The following is a 19,006-nucleotide window of genomic DNA, read 5'->3' as shown; positions in this document are numbered from 1 at the left end:
CGTCTAGTTCCTATCCCTGTAAGGGACCTGTGTGAGTTGGAGGTATTATTGTCTCTTGGCTGTATAAGGACCTGTGTGAGCTGGAGGTATGAAAGTCCTTTAGCTGGATAGAAACTAGATTTCTCACCGTAAACCATTTAGTTTCAATCCCTGTAAGGGACCTGTGTGAGCTGGAGAGATAAGGGTCCTTAAGCTGGATGGTAACTAGATTTCTCACCATGAACCATCTAGTTCCTATCCTTTAACCTGGCCACGATGGAGCAAAAGGTCCTTTACAGGGATAGAAACTAGCTCTCTTTACATGAGTTGGATAGTTCCTATCCCTGTACAGGACCTGACCACTAGGGGGCAAAAGGTAATTTTGCTGGATAGAAAATAGCTCTCACACACTGAGCAAGCTATTTCCTATCCCTGTAAAGGACATGGTCCTTCTACCTTATAGGAACTAGTCGCAACCGTTTAATAATGTCTCCTTTGTATAAAAAGTGTTTGCGCATAGGCTAGAGTGAGTTGAGGATTACAACTCTATCATACTTTGACAACTGAACGCACAGTAAAACTGCGCACTTTTTTTCATGAATAGGACTCTTTTTAAGCACACGTACGCCGAACAGCCGCAAATCCTGCGGTGGCATTTCACACCCTGTAAGACTCCGCTGCGGGGACCAGCAGGGTTTGTGGGTAATTTGGTAGAAGACATTTTGCTTTCCATGACTTGTCACATAGTATCGGTTATAGCTGGAGCGTTCTAACAGCTTTATCCATTCACTGTAGACACATAGTATCATCGAATTATTGTATCTACACTCGACAGTCTAGTAGCGAGCAGCTGCTGTCACGTGACTGTTTGCCGTGAGCGCAACCGCGAGCTTTAGCTTCATTGTATTGAAGTGCGCATGCGCGTGTGCCTAAGGAAGTTTGGTCCGTTTCCCCTCCTGTTGAAGAAATCCCGGTGTAAGGTTTGGGGACACCTCGAGCACCATGGACGTGAACCAGCCCAAGCAGGAGCATCTGCTGGCCCTTAAAGGTAATGCAAATAGTTGGGGGTTACGCATGCGAGGGTAGAGTCCCTTATATATGGCTATAGACAATGTATTATTTCCTGTCATTTGGAAGGTTGCCTGATGCACACTTCCGCATATACTGTCTTTTAGGCCATATATTCTCAGCCTATTTTCCATAGATACATAGAACCTGACAGCAGATAAGAGCTGCTTGGCTTCTGCCTGTGCCATGCATGTTTAAATTCCCTTCTGTGTATAACCTGCACCACTGGTGTTGGGAGGCTCTTCCACTTTATTTGGTTTCCTTTCTTATTTCCATTAATGCCCCTAAACCTGTCCCTCTGTGCTTATCCACCACTTTACACGCTTATTTCAGATGACACACATTACCTTATATGCCCCTTTCCATGGAGAGATGGAGCCCCGGGAGACCGTTTGTAAACCAAATTCCTATAAAATGAAATGAAATGATGGATTTAGCAGAGCCACGCAGTGAGGAGTGATGCATAATATAAGGGCTAATGGTCTGTGCGGGGATTCTGGGTAGATCAGATCTGGCATTACTAGGGCAGGTCGATTCACCCAGCGGCCAGGTGAGTAGCCTCTCCGGTATAGATGGGGGCTAGCCAGGTTGTAGTGGTAGGGGCTGGTGATGATCTAGCGTTTATAGTCCATATTGGTACTAATGACACAGTCAATGGCAGTTGGGGGTTCTTAAAAAGAATGGGCACTAGGTGGCAAACTAAGGGGAATGATCTCCAAGGTAATGTTTTCAGAAATATCACGAGCTACACCAGGGATAAATGCATGGCTGCGGAAGTGGTGTAGGAAGAGGGGATTTGGTTTTTAGAGAACTGGGCAGACATTGCGGTCGGCTACAATCTCTATAGCAGAGGTGGGCTGCACCTCAATGACGAGGGGGGAGGTGAAGATGGCATTAAAGGGGTAGCTAGTGCAGGTTCAGGGCAGGGCTTAGATTTGGAAAGTTGGGAAAAGCACAGTGGGATCCACATAGATACAAAAAAAGTTAAACTACAATATGTTGTGACACATTGGTTGAAAATTAGTAGCCTGCTCCTCATGTTCCTATTGTTGGTGAGAGTGATCAGACATGGATGTAGCGTAATGCCCACAAATTAAGGTCCAAATCATTTTTTTATTGTGTCTCTGTGGCAGCCTATCTCAGTATGTCTGATGCCTGACATTGTAAAGTTGACACTTTTGCAAATAAAGGCAATCATATTTGTTTGAGTTTCTTAATTATAGACTATACAGTCTATTGTGTTTGTTCACCTTTTCATTGTGAACTCCCCAAATGGGTTTGTAATGGCCATTAGTTTACTCCTCATTTAATGATTTTTTTTATTTTGCTCAGAGGGGAATTGTAGGATGCAGACTTGTTCACTTTTAAGCTCAAAATTTAAGGTAATAGTTTTAATTGCTGATACATTACTCGAGTTAAAAATAAGGTTCATTTTATGATTAATTTTTGTAATAAATCCTATTTCAAGTGAAATTAGAATATCACTGTACAAGCAATGGCATCAAATTCTACTAACGAGAATATAAGATCTCACCCGTGTTAATATGTTGTTTAGACATAAGGCCCTTTAAAGGGTGGAGTGAATTACGCCCCCCTATATATCTAAATATAAAAACAAATGAAATGGGGAGTCCCTAGGAACCCCTATCAAAGGAGGGCCAATGATTGCCCCACTTCTGACCATCGATGCAGTCAGGGAATATAATTAACCCCTTAATGACAAAGCCCGTACACGATGGGTTTACGGACCGTCCATTGTCCTTAAGGGGTTAATCTGGTGGGTAAAAACCCCACTTATACCTCCTCTCCTGCTCAATGGCATGGTGTGTTAAAATGAATGAGGTACGGAGTGTATCCTGTGCCCCTCTCCTCTGTCCGGTGCAGTAGGTGTTTGTGAAAAGTACCCTTGGATGCGTCGATGCCATCTAGAAACTCTGTTCCAACTCATATTTGCAACTCGTAAGCAAATTGTGGCTAAACATATTGCAAACCACATACCTTTTCAGCGCGCATCACCTCGACGTGATGTTGAATGATTTTTGTTTTTCTGAGCTGGCATTACTAAGTTTGCAAGTTGGACTTTTGTCCACCTTCAGTGTGTTTTCTGCTGCAAACTCACATGCAGTCGCTGTTTACTGTATAGACCCTTACCTGTAGATGGTTTCCTATTAGGAATAAGAACGAGCTGTGTGCGATGCTTCTTTCCCACGTCGGCTTATTTTTGACATCTCAGAATTGGCTCCTTGCTACACTAGAGACTTGAGAACTAATGGATATTTTGCAAATTTACCACAAACTAAGTCTTTGAGTTGGCAGACTGGCTTTGTCAAACCCTTCCAAAGGTACCTTATGAAAATACCTTGGATGTTTACCAGACAAGTCCAAGAAGAACATTTTTTAAGAAAACAAAAAGTTGTTTGAAGGAATCCAGAATTGTATGTGTTCAAAAGAACCACCCATAAAGCTCATTAGCTTCAGCACAAACTATGGCTAGACTGTATTTTTTTAAGCTGCTCTGGAATAGTCCTTGCCCACCGGAGGCAATCTTTACTCATGTAGAAATTTATTCTTCACAGCTCTGAAGATCCCACCTCTGTGATTGATTCTTACAAGAAGTTTAGTCTGTATTTGGAATGGAAGTGGTGGTTCACTATCGCTCCTCTGAAGACGAAGAGCTGAACAAAATAGCTGCAGGTGCATTAGAAGACTTTCCCATTCGACCTTTGCGAAGATTTTCTCCCTGGTTCCCCTGTCACTTGCAGAGTTTTGCACTAAAACCTCAAATATGTCCTCCTTTTATCCCAAACGAGAACATCACAAAGATAAGTCAAGGTGACCGTGCTGTTTCTGTAGAGCATGTTGAGAACCAAACTCGCTATGACTGCACTCGTGTCCTTTTAGAATTCAAACCGGCTGTTGATATAAAGAATCACGGTGACACCGACACTGATGACCGTGTTAAAAATGATAAAAAGGAACCTGTGACTGGCAAGACTGTTCTCCAAAGGTCATGGAGCGTCTGTATCCCAAAATATGGCACACACGATGCGGTCATGCCACTTTCGGAAGACCTAAAAGTCAATTTAAATAGACTAAAGTTATATCCTTTTCACAGAGGCTGGTGGAAAATTTTGTCGTCCGTTTGTGGAGCTCTGAGTTTGGAGGAGGTTTGGGTAAAACTAAACCGAGCTATCAGACATCGTGTCCTTCCAAGCTGTAATGCCACAATGCGGAGAGACATCGGCGAGATCTGGGTCTTCTGTGACTTACAGTATTGTGAACACATTGGCGCAATAATAAAGGCAGAATTACATCTTACGGAGAAACTGGACTTATATGTTCATAAACATGGAGTTATTTTAACCTTGTAACATTGTATCCATATTAAATACTTAACCCCTTAAGGACAATGGGCGGTCCCTAAACCATTGAAAACAATGCATTTTGAGCCCGTACATGTACGGGCTTTGTCATTAAGGGGTTAAAGGTGAACTCCCCCTGCTTAAAATACAGTTCATAGAAAGGTTTTTGTTTTATTTAGAAAAGTGTATTTTTATTATCTAATTTACATTTAAGAACACTCTGTGAAAATGTTATTGGTCAGTAATATCAATTGAAGTTGTTTCCTATTCTGTGACTTTTATACATTATTTTCATTTTACAAGGGAGATATTTAACCTTAACGATGCTGTTTTGTTGTAAACAGTGCAGTTTCTGGAAACTTCAATCTGTTTTTTATTGAATGCATCAATTTATAGACTTAATAAAATGGATTTATTAAACGACCCAGTGTTTTTTTTTATGTGATTAGTTTAAAAGTAAGGGCTGTGACAATACCTGCAGGTCTAATGTTCTCTTAAATACTGGCATTGGGAGCATGTTTTTGAATTCATGGTGGTACAGGGAGGCTGAGGGGGGAGTGAATTTTTATATTAATACTTCCAGCTTGAAGATTGAGATTCCACCAAAGTCACTGAAAACTTGATATAACTTTAGCAAGAAAAACAGCTACAAGCTCCAAACATCTCAAATGCAGCGGACATTACAAGGAGGTAGTCAGCCTAATGTGGCTGCCGGCTGCCTCACTAGGATATAAGTGCCAGGCAAGGTTAACACAAATTTGCAAAGAATTGACAAATTATTAAACCAAAATTGTGTTAGAATGTAAGCAATTTATTAAAACTACCCAATATTGTTTAAAATGTATCTAGGCTGTCCGGAATCCATGTTAAACAGTTGTATACCCACCAAGTGATGGCGCATGTCCTCTAAGACATGGGTTGGGTGGAAGGCTGTTTATCCTCCTCTATGTTGGGCTCTGGCATTGTTGAGAGGAGAAATGCTCAATTTCTAATTTGGCATGGATCACACAGCTGTGGTCTTTACAGGGCAGAATAAACAGACAAGTCTAATTTTTCAAAAACAATTTTTTAAAAAAAGTACTCGTGTGCATTATTTATTTAGGTTTATTGCTAGCGTTACTGTAACCGTAACGTTCTTCAGGCGTTAGAACCAATAGTCAAGTGCAATTTTATTAGGGCATGAAAATTGTTATCCGAGCGGCCCCTTTAATCGGTGGCATTTATAATAACTGCATGCTGAAGTGATGCATTAAAATACCAGCTGTCCCGCCATATGCATTTTGTTTTGTGCTTCCAGCTAAAGGAACCTGCTGGTGACCCTAGCCAAAATACCCAGAAACGCATGCAACCCAATGATTTAGAGAGATGAGAGGAGGGAGAATCTGATATGATTTACCACGATATGTTCGTTTAAAGCTGTTTTCCTGTTTCTCTTCAGTGATGCGCCTCACCAAGCCAACCTTATTCACCAATATTCCTGTGACCTGCGAAGACCGGGACCTTCCAGGTAACCATTCTCTAAGTTTACCCCCCAAAAAAACACACAAGGATATTTGTGCTAAACAAAGAGCTAAGTAACCCTGCATGATACCTGATTAATATGATTAAGGTACGTTGAGTAAATCTCACAAACATGGCCCAATCGGTTCCCTCGCAGGAAAAGGCTGGGCTTTAAATTACCTGCAACTCATAATTTAGTGATTCAATTTAATAATAAGACAGTCTGGGAACTCTCCTGTGCGGAAAATGCTCCTATTGCTTTCAGTGGAGGTACTTTTCTGCTGCAGCTGCCCCCTTCTGGACTATAGAGGAGGAGGAGGAGGGCAACTGCAGCACCAGGACGGCATCTCTATTGTCACTTTAGTGCTTGTATTTAATGTATATTAAAGTACTCAGAGGCACTATTTTGATCATATAGCCATTATGTAGAATCCTGACATCAATGCCAAATAAAGTATTTTAATGTCACTTGTTTATTTAATGAATACTTTATTTTGATGAGCTTTGTTTATGTCCTCCCAGGTGATCTATTTAATAACCTAATGAAAGATGACCCTTCTACAGTGAAAGGAGCCGAAATGTTAATGTTGGGAGAAATGCTCACACTACCTCAGAACTTTGGGTAATAAAACCATACATTTTAGCTCATATATTTTATATTTATATATATATATATACTACACAAATGGTGATTGGATGTGAAATCTGCCTGTAAAGTGTACATTGTGTTTGTATTTAAAAAGGGAAGAAAAAACAAGGAACAAACCCAATTTTATATCTTCTTTTTCATGTGAAAACATATAATTACACAAATTTAAATATGAAGTTCATTCTGTTTAGCAATATTAGTATGGATATACATCTAACTGCTATCGAAGCACATGTATAGATCGAGGGGATTTGTTAGTTTGCTCTTCCTCCTTTGTGGTCACCGCGTCACTACTCATCTTCTATAAGTAATTTATATACGAAATATAAACATTCTCCATGCCTGTGTATGTCTGTGCCGTGGGAAGCAGGTTCTGTATAGTTTTATTTTATAAAGAAATATAGTGCTTACAAAATATTAAAGCATTAACACCAAATAGTAGATAAAATAAATATTAAATAAGTATACAACCACATGATGTGATTAAAATAAAAATACAATATAAAGAAAAAAAACACAAATTATTGGGAGTACTTAATGTTCTTACTAATATACACAATTGCTAAGCTTCTAGTATACAAACTATTATTGGATATAAACACATCTATAAGCAAATACATAGAAAATACTAATATATAAGGCATCTGCTTCAATACAAAATACTAAATACATATAAAAATTAATATATATTAAACTTCTTCAGCTGTGTCCGTTTGTACCGTGGTGACACACAACGTTCCCCGCATATCCAACATAACAGGGATCGGAGGAAATCGCGGAGCCGTGCTGTATATCTTTGATATATTTTTCACAAGTAATTTTATCTTCGCTTTTTTTCCCCCCAAAACAGTAATATTTTTTTAGGTGAGACCTTCTCAAGTTACATAAGTGTTCACAATGACAGCAATCAAATTGTGAAAGATATTCAAGTAAAGGTAGGCGCTTAAATAAGTTGTGGGAGAAATTGTCGGATTTTAGCTACGGAATGTAGTATAGTGACCTCTTTACGTGATATACGTGATGTTCCAAGTGGATGACTTGCCGTTTTGTAAAACTATGCTGTGTAGTACGCAGTTTTTTTCCCGTAAAGTGTCATTGATGAATGAAAGTCTTTTCTAGTAACCAGTAGCCCATCAGCTATTATTTGACACTGATCATGTCTAAGGATAACGGGAATGATTCTATCTGCTGGAGAGGATCGGTAATCTTGACACTTTGTATTCTTATTTGAAGGCAGATCTTCAGACAAGCTCCCAACGTTTAAACCTGTCCGCATCCACCTCTGTGGTAGCTGAGCTCAAACCGGACAGTTGTATCGATGATGTGATTCATCATGAAGTCAAAGAAATAGGAACGCACATGTGAGTAACTGGATTTTTTCATGTACCTTTACGTACAAAGGCATTTTTCATAAGATTTCTCTACATTATTATCAAGTTAAGGGAATTTACCACTTTTCACCGTCCAAAATGTTTAGTGCTCTGGATGTTGTGTACTTCAGTGTACATGTGATTAAGGCGATGCTTATTGTTCTGTATTATGGTTTTATGCATCACGGTGTTAAGCTTATGACTCGTCTCTTTCAGATTAGTGTGTGCTGTGAGTTATACCACCCAGACTGGGGAGAAGATGTACTTCAGGAAATTCTTCAAGTTCCAGGTAATATTTAAATCAGTCTTTGGTATTTTATCTGCTTTACAGTCCCACCTAACTTATTACCATAACATATATATGTATGTGCTAGCATAATATTGAATGTCAAATGTTTAGCATGACTATGGCTACAGGGCTCACCTGGTTTCAGATATGGATAGGTGAACCCTGTAGCTGTTTTCATGTTTAGCAAACTCTGGCTGACTACATTAAATTGGGCCAGCTGTATGTGCCAGCGTGTCGCACCCAAGTAGATCTTCATACAGCCCACCCCTTTCACTACACAGACCTGCACAGGTGGTCTGTATAGCTTGTACATTGGTGACATGGTGACAGTGATTCAATGGATACAAATTAAAAGGGCCAACATGTTGCCTGCTAACGTATGAGATCAGTTAGCTGACATCCAACTATTATGGACTGCAGCCCCACCTCTATAAAACACCTCCATCCTTTAGTAAAAGCAATGCAAGATTACAAAGAATACAAGGAGAGGCTCATTATATATATATATCTATCGGAAGCTGTTTGGACCTTATCAAGCTCTGTCTGATTACTAGTGTTTATGATGGGAGTTGAAGGCCACAAAATTGTGTACTGCAAGGGTGCAAAAAAGGGTTTGTTTAGCACAATTCTCAAACTTAACCCATTCCTATGTGTGCCTAAACTTTTTATTGTGCACTGGCATGTGCAACCTACATATGTGTATAACCCTATAAATCTTCTGAACTCTCTCCAAAATATCAATATATTCCTGGAGATGGGGGTCTCATCTAGAGTACTACAATCTGTAAAGAGACAGAACCATCTCTCTCTCCCTGCCCAGCAATCTGCTTGCTTTATTGCATACATAATTTATATATGTAAAGCGTATGCTGTGAGGTAGTAACCTAAATGTAACTGTAGCAAAAATACAAAACTTTGCCAAGAAAGCGATGGGGGGGATTAAAGGCACTCACTGGATAAACATATTAAGTTGCTTACTTGCAGTGATTTAAACCTAGCGGTAAAGAAGTTTAAGGTCCGTTGTTTTAGAATGTCTGGTTTACAAGGATAGATTTGTGATAATTCACTTTTCACTTTTGGTCCGTTCGTTTTCAGACAATGAGTTTAATTTCCTGCCCTTTCATTTTGGATAAAAAATGGAGAAAGAGAGGACCTGAAAGTCTTCTTTCTCAGCTAATCTGTCTTCATTATTCTGTCCTCCTGGTGAGATTCTGTAAAAGGTGTAGCTGCGGACTAAAGAAACGAATTCTGAGATCTTTGCTCCTTGTTTTTGGAGATTCGTTAATTGAAATCCTGGGTGCACGGGTCTACTAAAGTACATGTTAGATCCGTTTTACCGTATATTCCCCATTAGGCGGCATAGTAATGGCTCCTGGTGAAATCGTCCAACTTGACACGGTTGTGAAGAATTTCACTTGCTTTTCTGGTATGTATGTCCTGAGACAACAAGCTCAGTGGGTTGTGGCTTTTTGAAGGCAGAAATACTTTTGTTTCTTTCCAAGCTAGCTAGTGGCAGAGCACAGGGGAGAAGGTCAAAGAACTATTCCATGGAGGAGCTGACACCCCTGTTTAATGTGCCTTCTGTGTTCACACAGGTTCTGAAGCCTCTGGACGTGAAGACCAAGTTCTATAACGCAGAGGTGAGTGTACAGTTCTTTCAGCTTTTCACTGACATTGCATTGGAACTATAAAAATCAGGGCCGTTTTGATGAGCTGAAGCAGACCTTTTAGCCCATCTAGTCAGTGTAGTGTATGTAGGATTGTTGTCTTCTTGTTGTAACCTTAAGTTTATGCCATGAATGCTGCAGTGCTCTCATTGTACTTAAAACATACCTTAGAAGACTCTTCTACTTCACCACCACCCTTTTTATCAACAGTTGTCAATGAGAACTTAATGTTAGATCATATTGGACTCTCCTCAATAAATATATATGATGTGATCACCTCGAACCACTTCTGTTCCTAACTATCTCTATGGGAGCTGGTGTCCTGCTTGCATTTCCCATGCTAGGTTTATTACCTGTCTAGATTTAATGAGATAGAAAAGCTTCAACATAAGTTTAGCTTTTATTAAAAATCACATTTTGCGATAGTTATTAGTAAATAGTATGTGGTTGTGTAACCCTGAAATTATCTAGTGCTTCTCTGACGTAGCTAAACCTGAATGTACGTTGATAAATGTTACTAATGTCAGCGTTTTGTGTAGTGTATCGCACACCTAAATGTTTACACTTGCGTTGGCGCAAGAGAGCTTCTTGTGAAATTCCACTGTGTGTGAACATAACTGTCTGCCCAGCACTTCGTAGGAGTGAATCTGAATTGCTAAAACCTTCATACACAAATCAAGTCTCACCTCTCCATTAAAACAAGCAGACGCTCCAAATCCGAAAGCATGGGGGACTATTGTAATTGTGCAGGAAGATACCGTATTTGCTCGATTATAAGACGACCCCCCAAAATCTAAATATTAATTTAGGAAAAAAACATAAAGCCTGAATATAAGACTACCCTATAGGAAAAAAGTTTTACTAGTAAATATTAATTCATGTAAACAATATTTTCATATTTAATACAAGCTATGATTGAGAAAAATATATATTTTTTTATTTCCTTTTATTTGCCAACCTGCCCCCCCAGTTATGCACATCTGCCTCCAGGGTTGCCACTCTGCCCCACTCTGTGCCTTTTAACCCTCTATATGCCACTCTGCCTCCAGAAATGTCTTATACCCTCCTATATGCCACTCTGCCCCATGATATGCCTTTTAACCCCCTATATGCCAGAGTGGCAAATAGGGGGTATAAGGCATTTCTGGGGGTGTATATATATATAAACTGCTAACAGCAATCACACTCCTATCAAGCCAAGGCAGCCAGTACATGCTGGAACCTGAGGATGATAGGAGTGTGAGTACAGCCTCCCTATGCCATGCTACCACCACCCTTACACATCCATACTAACACACACTCATTCACAAACCTTTAAATACTCATTCATTCCATTAAACACACACACACACACACACACACACACACACACACACACACACACACACACACACACACCCCTTACCTGAACTGCAGATCTCTCACTCCAAGACTTCTGCAGGGGCCCTGCTGTGACTGCAACTTCTCTGGCCCCGCCCCCAGAGGAAGGAGGGGGGAGGCAGAGTTATGTGACACTCTTCTAGCTTCCTTTTTTCCTGCTGCTCGCGACCAAAGCCTGGTAAGTAGCATGGCCCCAGCGGACATTTTGAGGTCTTATTAGAAGACGACCTCGATTATAAGACGAGGGGTATTTTTCAGAGCATTTGCTCTGAAAAAAACCTCGTCTTATAATCGAGCAAATACGGTACTTTGTTTCCCATACAGTAATCCATTGCATAGCAAATGTCACGTATGGATTACCTACTCTCCTCCAGCCACTGCTAGACTCCAATCACACACGCTTATTAATACCCTTCCAGTACTTCCAGTAAGATGTAGTCACATTTTGCAATCATTCTTTACATCTGAAGAAGGAAAATCTGAGGCATTGAAAGCTTTTATGACCATGTCTTATTCGACAAATGTTGAAGGTGTCACAGATCAATTTGAATGGTTGTCTCTACGGCCAGTACAGTAATACCGTTTTATGCCTATGGACAGAAGAAATGCATGGCTCTGCTAACAGATTATTCTTCATCGTGGGTCTGTTTAACATCATAGGAGAATATTAACTGATGGTCTGGTGACTGAGCTGCGGGAGAAGTTGGGGTGACTTCATCAGACCATTTCATTGTCTAACAAATTAGTACTGTTTTGGTTTTCTTACATGTGAACTTGACATGTTTTGTTTTTTTGTGGCTTTTACTAATGCTTAAATTAGGTAGTAATGCAGTTTGTGTATTTTGTTTCTAGTTTTGGGTTGTTTTGGGTTTTTTTTTTTTTTTTTTAGCTTTTAACCCTCATTTATCTAATTTTTCTTTATTTTTTCCCATTAGAGTGACCTCAGTTCCGTGGTAATTTTTTATCTTTTTATTTAACTTTAAAACGTTGCTTTTTTGTTGGTTTTTTAATTGCCTTTGTGCCTGTTAATAAATTAATCTCATTACAATGCTAAAGCTTAATGGAAAAGTATGATCACAAGCGAATATTTTTGGACAATTATACCCTATATTTTAAATTACCTTATGGGCCCAATTATAGGCCGCACCCTTATAGTTTGGTGCTATTTTAAAGAAAGATGTATTTTTAAAGAAAAAGTACACATTTAGTGGAATAGTAAAACAGTATTTTATTTAATGAACAGGAATACATGTTCTTTAACATTTTCGGTATCTATTATGCAGTTAGTCCTGCTTTTGACAGCATAGGTTATATACAAACAGAAATTTGGGAAACCAATCACCATTTTAAGCCCCCCCCCACTTCATAATGCACCTTACTTATAGGGTGCATCATTAATTAAAGGGTGCCTAAAACATGCTAGAAAGTGGGGGCTATAACACAATACCAGTACCAGTAAGTCCCCCCCCTTAATTCATAATCCACCTTACTTCTAGATATGCCACTCTGCCCCCCGAGACTTACCCTCAGACTCCCTGCTGTCTAGTGGGGGCAGCTGATGGACGTCCGGGGCTTCTATGACGAAGCAACAGAAGGTCATGTCACGCCGGTGCTCCATCATAGAAGTGGCAGGCAGCACAAACCAGAGTTATACTGTAACAAACATGGAAGCAAAGCCCACTTTGGCAGAAGTCCCCAGTTTTAGCCAGAAGGACACTGTAAGGACTCTTATCTCAGGCTTTTGATGTCAGAATATAAAGCTGCACAGATCATTAATGAGCCCCGTTTTTAATATTTTTATTGATGAACATACTTTTCCATTTTGCTGCTTATTTTTAACCTTCTCAAGTTCCACTAAATCTTTGGCTTTCTGCTGAGAGTCGCTTCATTGATATTGACCTGTCTGCAGAATTTGATGAAACTGCGAGTTTAAGCAATGGATTTCTGGTATAGGAACCACATTGCACCAATGCTGCTTTGGTAGAGACTGCCCACGTCAAACTGCCACCAAGGTCCAAATATATCTCTGGATAAAAAGCCTTGGGACAAGTTAGACCTAGCTTCAGCAAGGTAGTATTTAGCTTTGAAGCTTGGGAGTTCAGTGATGCCACTTGGATCACAGGTAGCTTTCAGCTGGCGTGCTACGGTGCATGCGTGTGCAGGTTACTGTCCGTGTAAGCAGGCATTGGAGGAGGAAGAACGACGCAGTAAATGAGCGTGTGTACTGATCTGTATGCAGCAAAAGTTATTGGCGTCCATGCTGGACTCCAATGTGCAATAAAGAAAAACATACATCCTGGTCCCGGATGTTACGATGGTAACACAATTATTTTCAACATAATGGAATGCTGTGTATTAACATATTCAGATTTTGGCAAATACAACTGAACTGTCATAAAGTTCATATTTCTGTAGTAAGATGGCCAGAAAATGGAAACCTATTTCATCAGATCAGGAAACTGTCAGCACAGATATGTGGTTTAAAAATCATAGCAAATCGCTACATGCAGCCTGTCTTTAAAAGTTGGACGGCTTGTATATAATGTCAAGTTTAGATGTTACAATAGCATTATCTGTTGCTGTGTTCAGCTAGTGATACATTGTGTGTTGCAGGGTTCAACAAACCCAGTAGCCATGGCGACTAGAAAGCATTTCATGGCGCCCAGAGTTTTGCAGGCCTGAAATTAATCTGGCATCCTATGCTTTCCCGCAGGGGCATGGTGTAGCGGGTGCCATGAGACTCCCAGTGGGGTCGCGTGATGCACTCGCCTCACCAAGTCCCTGCAGGAAAGTATAGGGTGCCAGATTCATGATGGCAGAAGATAGACATGCAGAATTATATGTATGCCAGGATCGTATAAGAGTGTGCGTATTACTGTTTGGTGTTAGCGTGTGTACATAGAATGTTAGTGTGTGTGTGTGTTACTGAAGTGTGTTTGTGAGCATAAGATGTTACTGTATGGTGTTAGAGTATGTAAATGTATGCTAGTGTATGGCAATGCTCGACAAACCCATAGGCGCCAGGAAAATAAAAAGCTAGCTCCTATATCCAAACCAATTTGTCGACCACTGGTGTATTAAATTTTTATACTCATTGCCCATACCATAACCTGCAATAGCCATACTCTAGATGCTGTTATGAATATGAGGCTAAATATAACCCTTTTATCATTATGGCCTTCTTAAAAGGTTTGTTCTTAAGGGAATGTGTGACAAATAAAAACACAAGCTTGCGTTTAAGTATAGTAATTAACCCACTGCTACAGTCTAAACTGTATAGATATTTAACACATACATAAAATATCTACATCATAAATACATAACACAAACTATGACATCAACCAGAAATAGTCAAGCATTATCTGTGGGGATGGAGTTTCTCTGGGCCTTCTCTCCGGAACAATAGACACCGTCTCAAGATAAATCCTCACAGAATTTAGGCTCCCTCTATGATCTTTCCCCAGAATGTCTGTTTAAATGTCCCAGGAAAATCTAGGAAGAAAGGCGAGTTTCTGCGTGTACTAAACTAAGAAAGCCAATATATATACTGGAGGCTTTGATGTGAAGCTTAGATTGTTGTGTACACCTTTAATAACTGTTTATAATGTAGAAATTATTCAATGGCCATTTCTTACAGTAACTAGTAGTGTTATAACTCCCCATTATGATCTCAGACCAATGAAACTCTGAGGAAGAACAGACTTCATTATATAAACAGGACATTATATTAGCATAGCCCAAAACCCATGACTGCCTACACCGGCAACGTACAGGTTTTATTAGAACCAAAAAAATAAAACCCATTTGTATTTAATGCCAGAGAAAAATACAATTTTCTCTTCTATCTCTGTATTAATAATGGTACCCAGTGAAGTGCTGTTTAGGAATAAAAAAAATGTTTCAATTCATATGTCCAAGCCCTCTGTTTATGGTAGAGGATTTTCAAGGAAGTCTATCTCCTGAACAAAACGTAAACGTGTAGCGGAATTTATAGAAGATGAGCAGGGAGATCTCTTGATTCCCGTTATTTATGGGGCTATTTTGGTCAGGGTACCTATTTATGATGCCAGCACTTGACCGTTACATACCTGGATCAGGGCAAGAGGAACCTGTGCCAGGAGAGGCTTACATTTGCCTGCAATGTATATTGAACATCTGAACACCACCAACCTACCCAAGCATCAAGGTGGGAGAAAGGGGAAGGCAAACAGTGGGTGGTGGTCTACACATACGTAGCACATTATGTCTGCAATAGTTTTTTATCTGAAAAATATTCTACTAAAATCACTAATCAAGGACAGGAGATTATCACGCTGGAGCTTGATCCAGATTCTCGGGTTAGACATCTTGTAAGGAGCATGCGCAATAACTGACTAGCATAGCCTTTCTCACTGGCATCTGGGGGTGTCTGCCAAGGGGCATGCCACTTGGCCCATGGGCTCCACCAGGATCTGTTGTCTGGCTCTTCTCAGACCATGATTTTGTTGGCTCCATAGGAAATGGGTTATATCTTGCAATGTGGACAATGGCTATTGGGTGGTCATTCAAGTAACTTAACCAACTGGTGAAGGACTCTAGCTTCTATGCTATTTCTAGGCTTATATAGGCATAGGATAATCAAATCATACTGCGTTATGTTTTGTGCAGACATTATCTTAAAATGCTGCAGACTTATACATGCTTGATAACAGCAGAGGTATACCTATCCCACATCCATTGCTTACTCAAATAAACCATTTGACTAACTTTGCTCCTGATTGTTAAGTTGGGGATGCCAATTGGATGACCCATTAATTCTGGTGACTTTTGATTTCCAGGCATGAAACTAATCACACTCGGTATTATACATTAAACCCTCGTTCCTATCCATAGGTCTTCTTACACCACTAACTTGTTGTGTTGCTCCTACAGACAGATGAAATCTTTCTGGAAGCTCAGATTCAGAACATTACCACATCCCCGATGTTTATGGAGAAGGTTTCCCTGGAGCCTTCGATGATGCACACCGTGACTGAACTAAACAGTGTGTGCAGAGGCGGTGAAGGGTAAGCGCCTTTCAAGATGTAGTCTTTAATATTCCTCCCATGGATATAAATGTGAAAGTTAAGGGTAAGATTATTCCATTTCTATTTATGTGTCAGTCTATTGATGCATAATTCTGATTTTGTTTTATGTAGGTCATCTACCTTTGGAACAAAGACTTACTTGCAGCCTCTGGACACCAGACAGTATTTATACTGCCTGAAACCAAAACCAGAGTTAGCGGAGAAAGCCGGCATCATTAAAGGTGTCACATCAATTGGAAAACTGGACATTGTGTGGAAGACCAATCTGGGTGAAAGAGGAAGACTCCAGACCAGTCAACTGCAGAGAATGGTATAACTGGAATGATTGACCCTTTACAATAAGGGTCAAATTCATGCTGTCTCCCAATAAGAGCATTCTATTCTGTGATCTGTGTATGATATATATATAATCTGGATTTTGAAGTGGCCACAAGGTCTTTATTTGCTGTCTTATCCCCTGTTCACTGACCTTTTTAGCATGTTACATACACGGCAATATTCTGCAATGTCTGTGTTCCTTATGGGCAACGACCCAGGTCTCGCTCCAAATGTCATCCATTTCAGTTTGCAAGTATGTAAATATAAAATGTCTGTTTGCACGCGGGTGTCATTTATTGTTGTATGCCTTTTGCAGGCTCCAGGCTATGGGGATGTGAGGCTTAATATAGAGACCATTCCTGATACTGTCAGTCTGGAGGAACCATTTGATATCACGTGTAAAATCACAAACTGCAGGTAAACGCTATCAAACATTCACACCGTCAAACTCATCCATCCAGTGTTACTTACATTTCTGCCCAATATTAGAACACGTAAAGTACTTGATGTTGCCCTAACCTGTTTAACTGCTCGCATCATACCATGCAGTTCCGTATGTTTCCCAGCCGTGGTGTCCGTGATGTCATTAATACTTCTCCTTCATTCTCATTACACTTGCACCACCTTTGTCCCGGACAGTGATGTATTCTGTATTGTTTCGCCTCGCAGTGAAAGAACCATGGATCTGGTTTTAGAGATGTGCAATACGAATTCAATTCACTGGTGTGGAGTTTCTGGAAGACAGCTTGGAAAACTACACCCGAGTTCCTCCCTCCATCTTACGCTCATACTTCTTTCTTCAATCCAGGGGCTGCAGGTAGGTTTATCATTTATTTATTTTTTACCGTTATAAAGTAACATTCCTAATTATTTACTGTGGTCTGAACATGTCTGTTTTCTAACACTGTCCACAGACACATAATCCTGGCAACACCCATACTTTACTAATACTTACATAGTATGACGCATCCCAGATGAAAGTTTCATGTGACTGGTGATTCCATTCATTTGCTACTGTAGTATTTTGGAGAATAACTGCCACATAGCCCATAGACCCTGCCCAATATCAAACCCTAATAAGCCAAAAAAATTCTCCCCATCGCCACATAACAATCAAACCTTGATAGCTAATGCACCCTGACAGACCCCACAACTATACAATATCATCAACCTAAAAATACACAAAACCTGACCACTGTTTTACGTAAAATATGTTCACTTGGTTACATGTCCTTGGTGATGAAGGCCATGGCTTACTCCTACACCGGAGAACATTATCTTATTCCTGAGTATTGCTAGCATGTGATTTCCAATCAATCATGCTCTCTAATCACTTCTTTTTCTGTATATCTACAGAGTGTCTCTGGATTAAGACTAACAGATATATTTCTGAAGAGAACATATGAATATGATGACATTGCACAAGTATGTGTGGTCTCCTCCAAAACTCAAGTAGAAAGTTGCTAAGAGTTTGTAAAACCGCTGAAGTGTATGGACCAACTTCTGAAATATTTCCTCAAACGGCAAATAAAACAGAGGGGATTTGTGTATGTTTGCAGATAATTTAAGCATGTTTTATTGTTTAATATTTTTGTGAACCATTGTAAATTCTTTTAAATTACGCTATCTTGTGTTTTTAAATACGCTATGAATTTTATCTAATATTTCAAAAAAATAAAGTGTAAATATAAATTTATTTATTTACATGCTTGACATTGCCTGCTATCAATCCACCTACTTATTACTGATGTACAAAACCTTCCTCACTGTTTTACACTCTGTTAAGAGATGAGGAAGTTCCAAAACAAGTAAATGCTGAGAAGATCGGTGGTCAGCATCCTAGACCATTCAACAAATTGCAAATTGTGTCTCTGGAGTAGAACAAAAGTAGGTCACTTCACTTGGGAATCCATAGATCTACTAAATAGGCTTCCTACATCAAGAAAAGACTAATAAAAGCACAAATCTATATACAACAGTGATCCCTTCTCTCAAGCTTGAATGGCCTATCATGAATGTCTCTACACAGGGGACTTAGGGGCTAAAGGTAAACAGATCTGCTAAAAGAGATCACAGCTTTATATGTATCTCTGAATAAAGCAGGTTTTAGTATAACGTCGTAGTAACCAATCCTCATTGATGAATAAGAGCTAAGGATGAATAAACACCATAAAGAACTGGGGTTCTGATGCATAGAATTTATTTCTAAAGCACCAGATTAACTACTCGCTTTCCCAACTCCCCATAGCCACACAATGGACACAATTTGTGAATCTCTTCAAAAGTAAAATAGCATTTAAATAAAGAGTAGTTTATCATATTTTGTGCAATATTTTAATGGGTCATTGTTTTTAGACT

At 39.7% G+C, this 19,006-nt stretch overlaps 1 protein-coding gene across 4 annotated transcripts; it reads left to right on the top strand.

Moving 5' to 3' along the window:
• Positions 1–796: 796 nt before the first annotated feature.
• On the top strand, positions 797–18,344 carry TRAPPC13 (trafficking protein particle complex subunit 13). 4 transcript variants are annotated; one of them, XM_053448008.1, is made up of 13 exons: positions 798–1,027; positions 5,848–5,916; positions 6,432–6,531; positions 7,409–7,493; positions 7,792–7,919; positions 8,145–8,217; positions 9,813–9,857; positions 12,200–12,217; positions 16,176–16,309; positions 16,442–16,640; positions 16,965–17,065; positions 17,315–17,465; positions 18,005–18,344. In XM_053448008.1, exons 1-13 carry the CDS (start codon positions 982–984, stop codon positions 18,113–18,115), a joined length of 1,260 nt encoding a protein of 419 aa, XP_053303983.1. In that variant the 5' UTR covers positions 798–981; the 3' UTR covers positions 18,116–18,344. The 4 variants fall into 4 exon arrangements, with proteins under 4 accessions (XP_053303985.1, XP_053303983.1, XP_053303984.1 ...); XM_053448009.1 differs by having other exon boundaries at positions 801–1,027; positions 17,318–17,465; XM_053448010.1 differs by lacking the exon at positions 12,200–12,217 and having other exon boundaries at positions 797–1,027.
• Positions 18,345–19,006: the final 662 nt, after the last annotated feature.

Source organism: Spea bombifrons, chromosome 1 (genome assembly GCF_027358695.1).
Source record: "Spea bombifrons isolate aSpeBom1 chromosome 1, aSpeBom1.2.pri, whole genome shotgun sequence".
NCBI lineage: Eukaryota > Metazoa > Chordata > Amphibia > Anura > Pelobatidae > Spea > Spea bombifrons.
The sequence above is the reverse complement of the archived record's forward strand: the minus strand, read 5'-3'. Positions and strand labels throughout refer to the sequence as shown.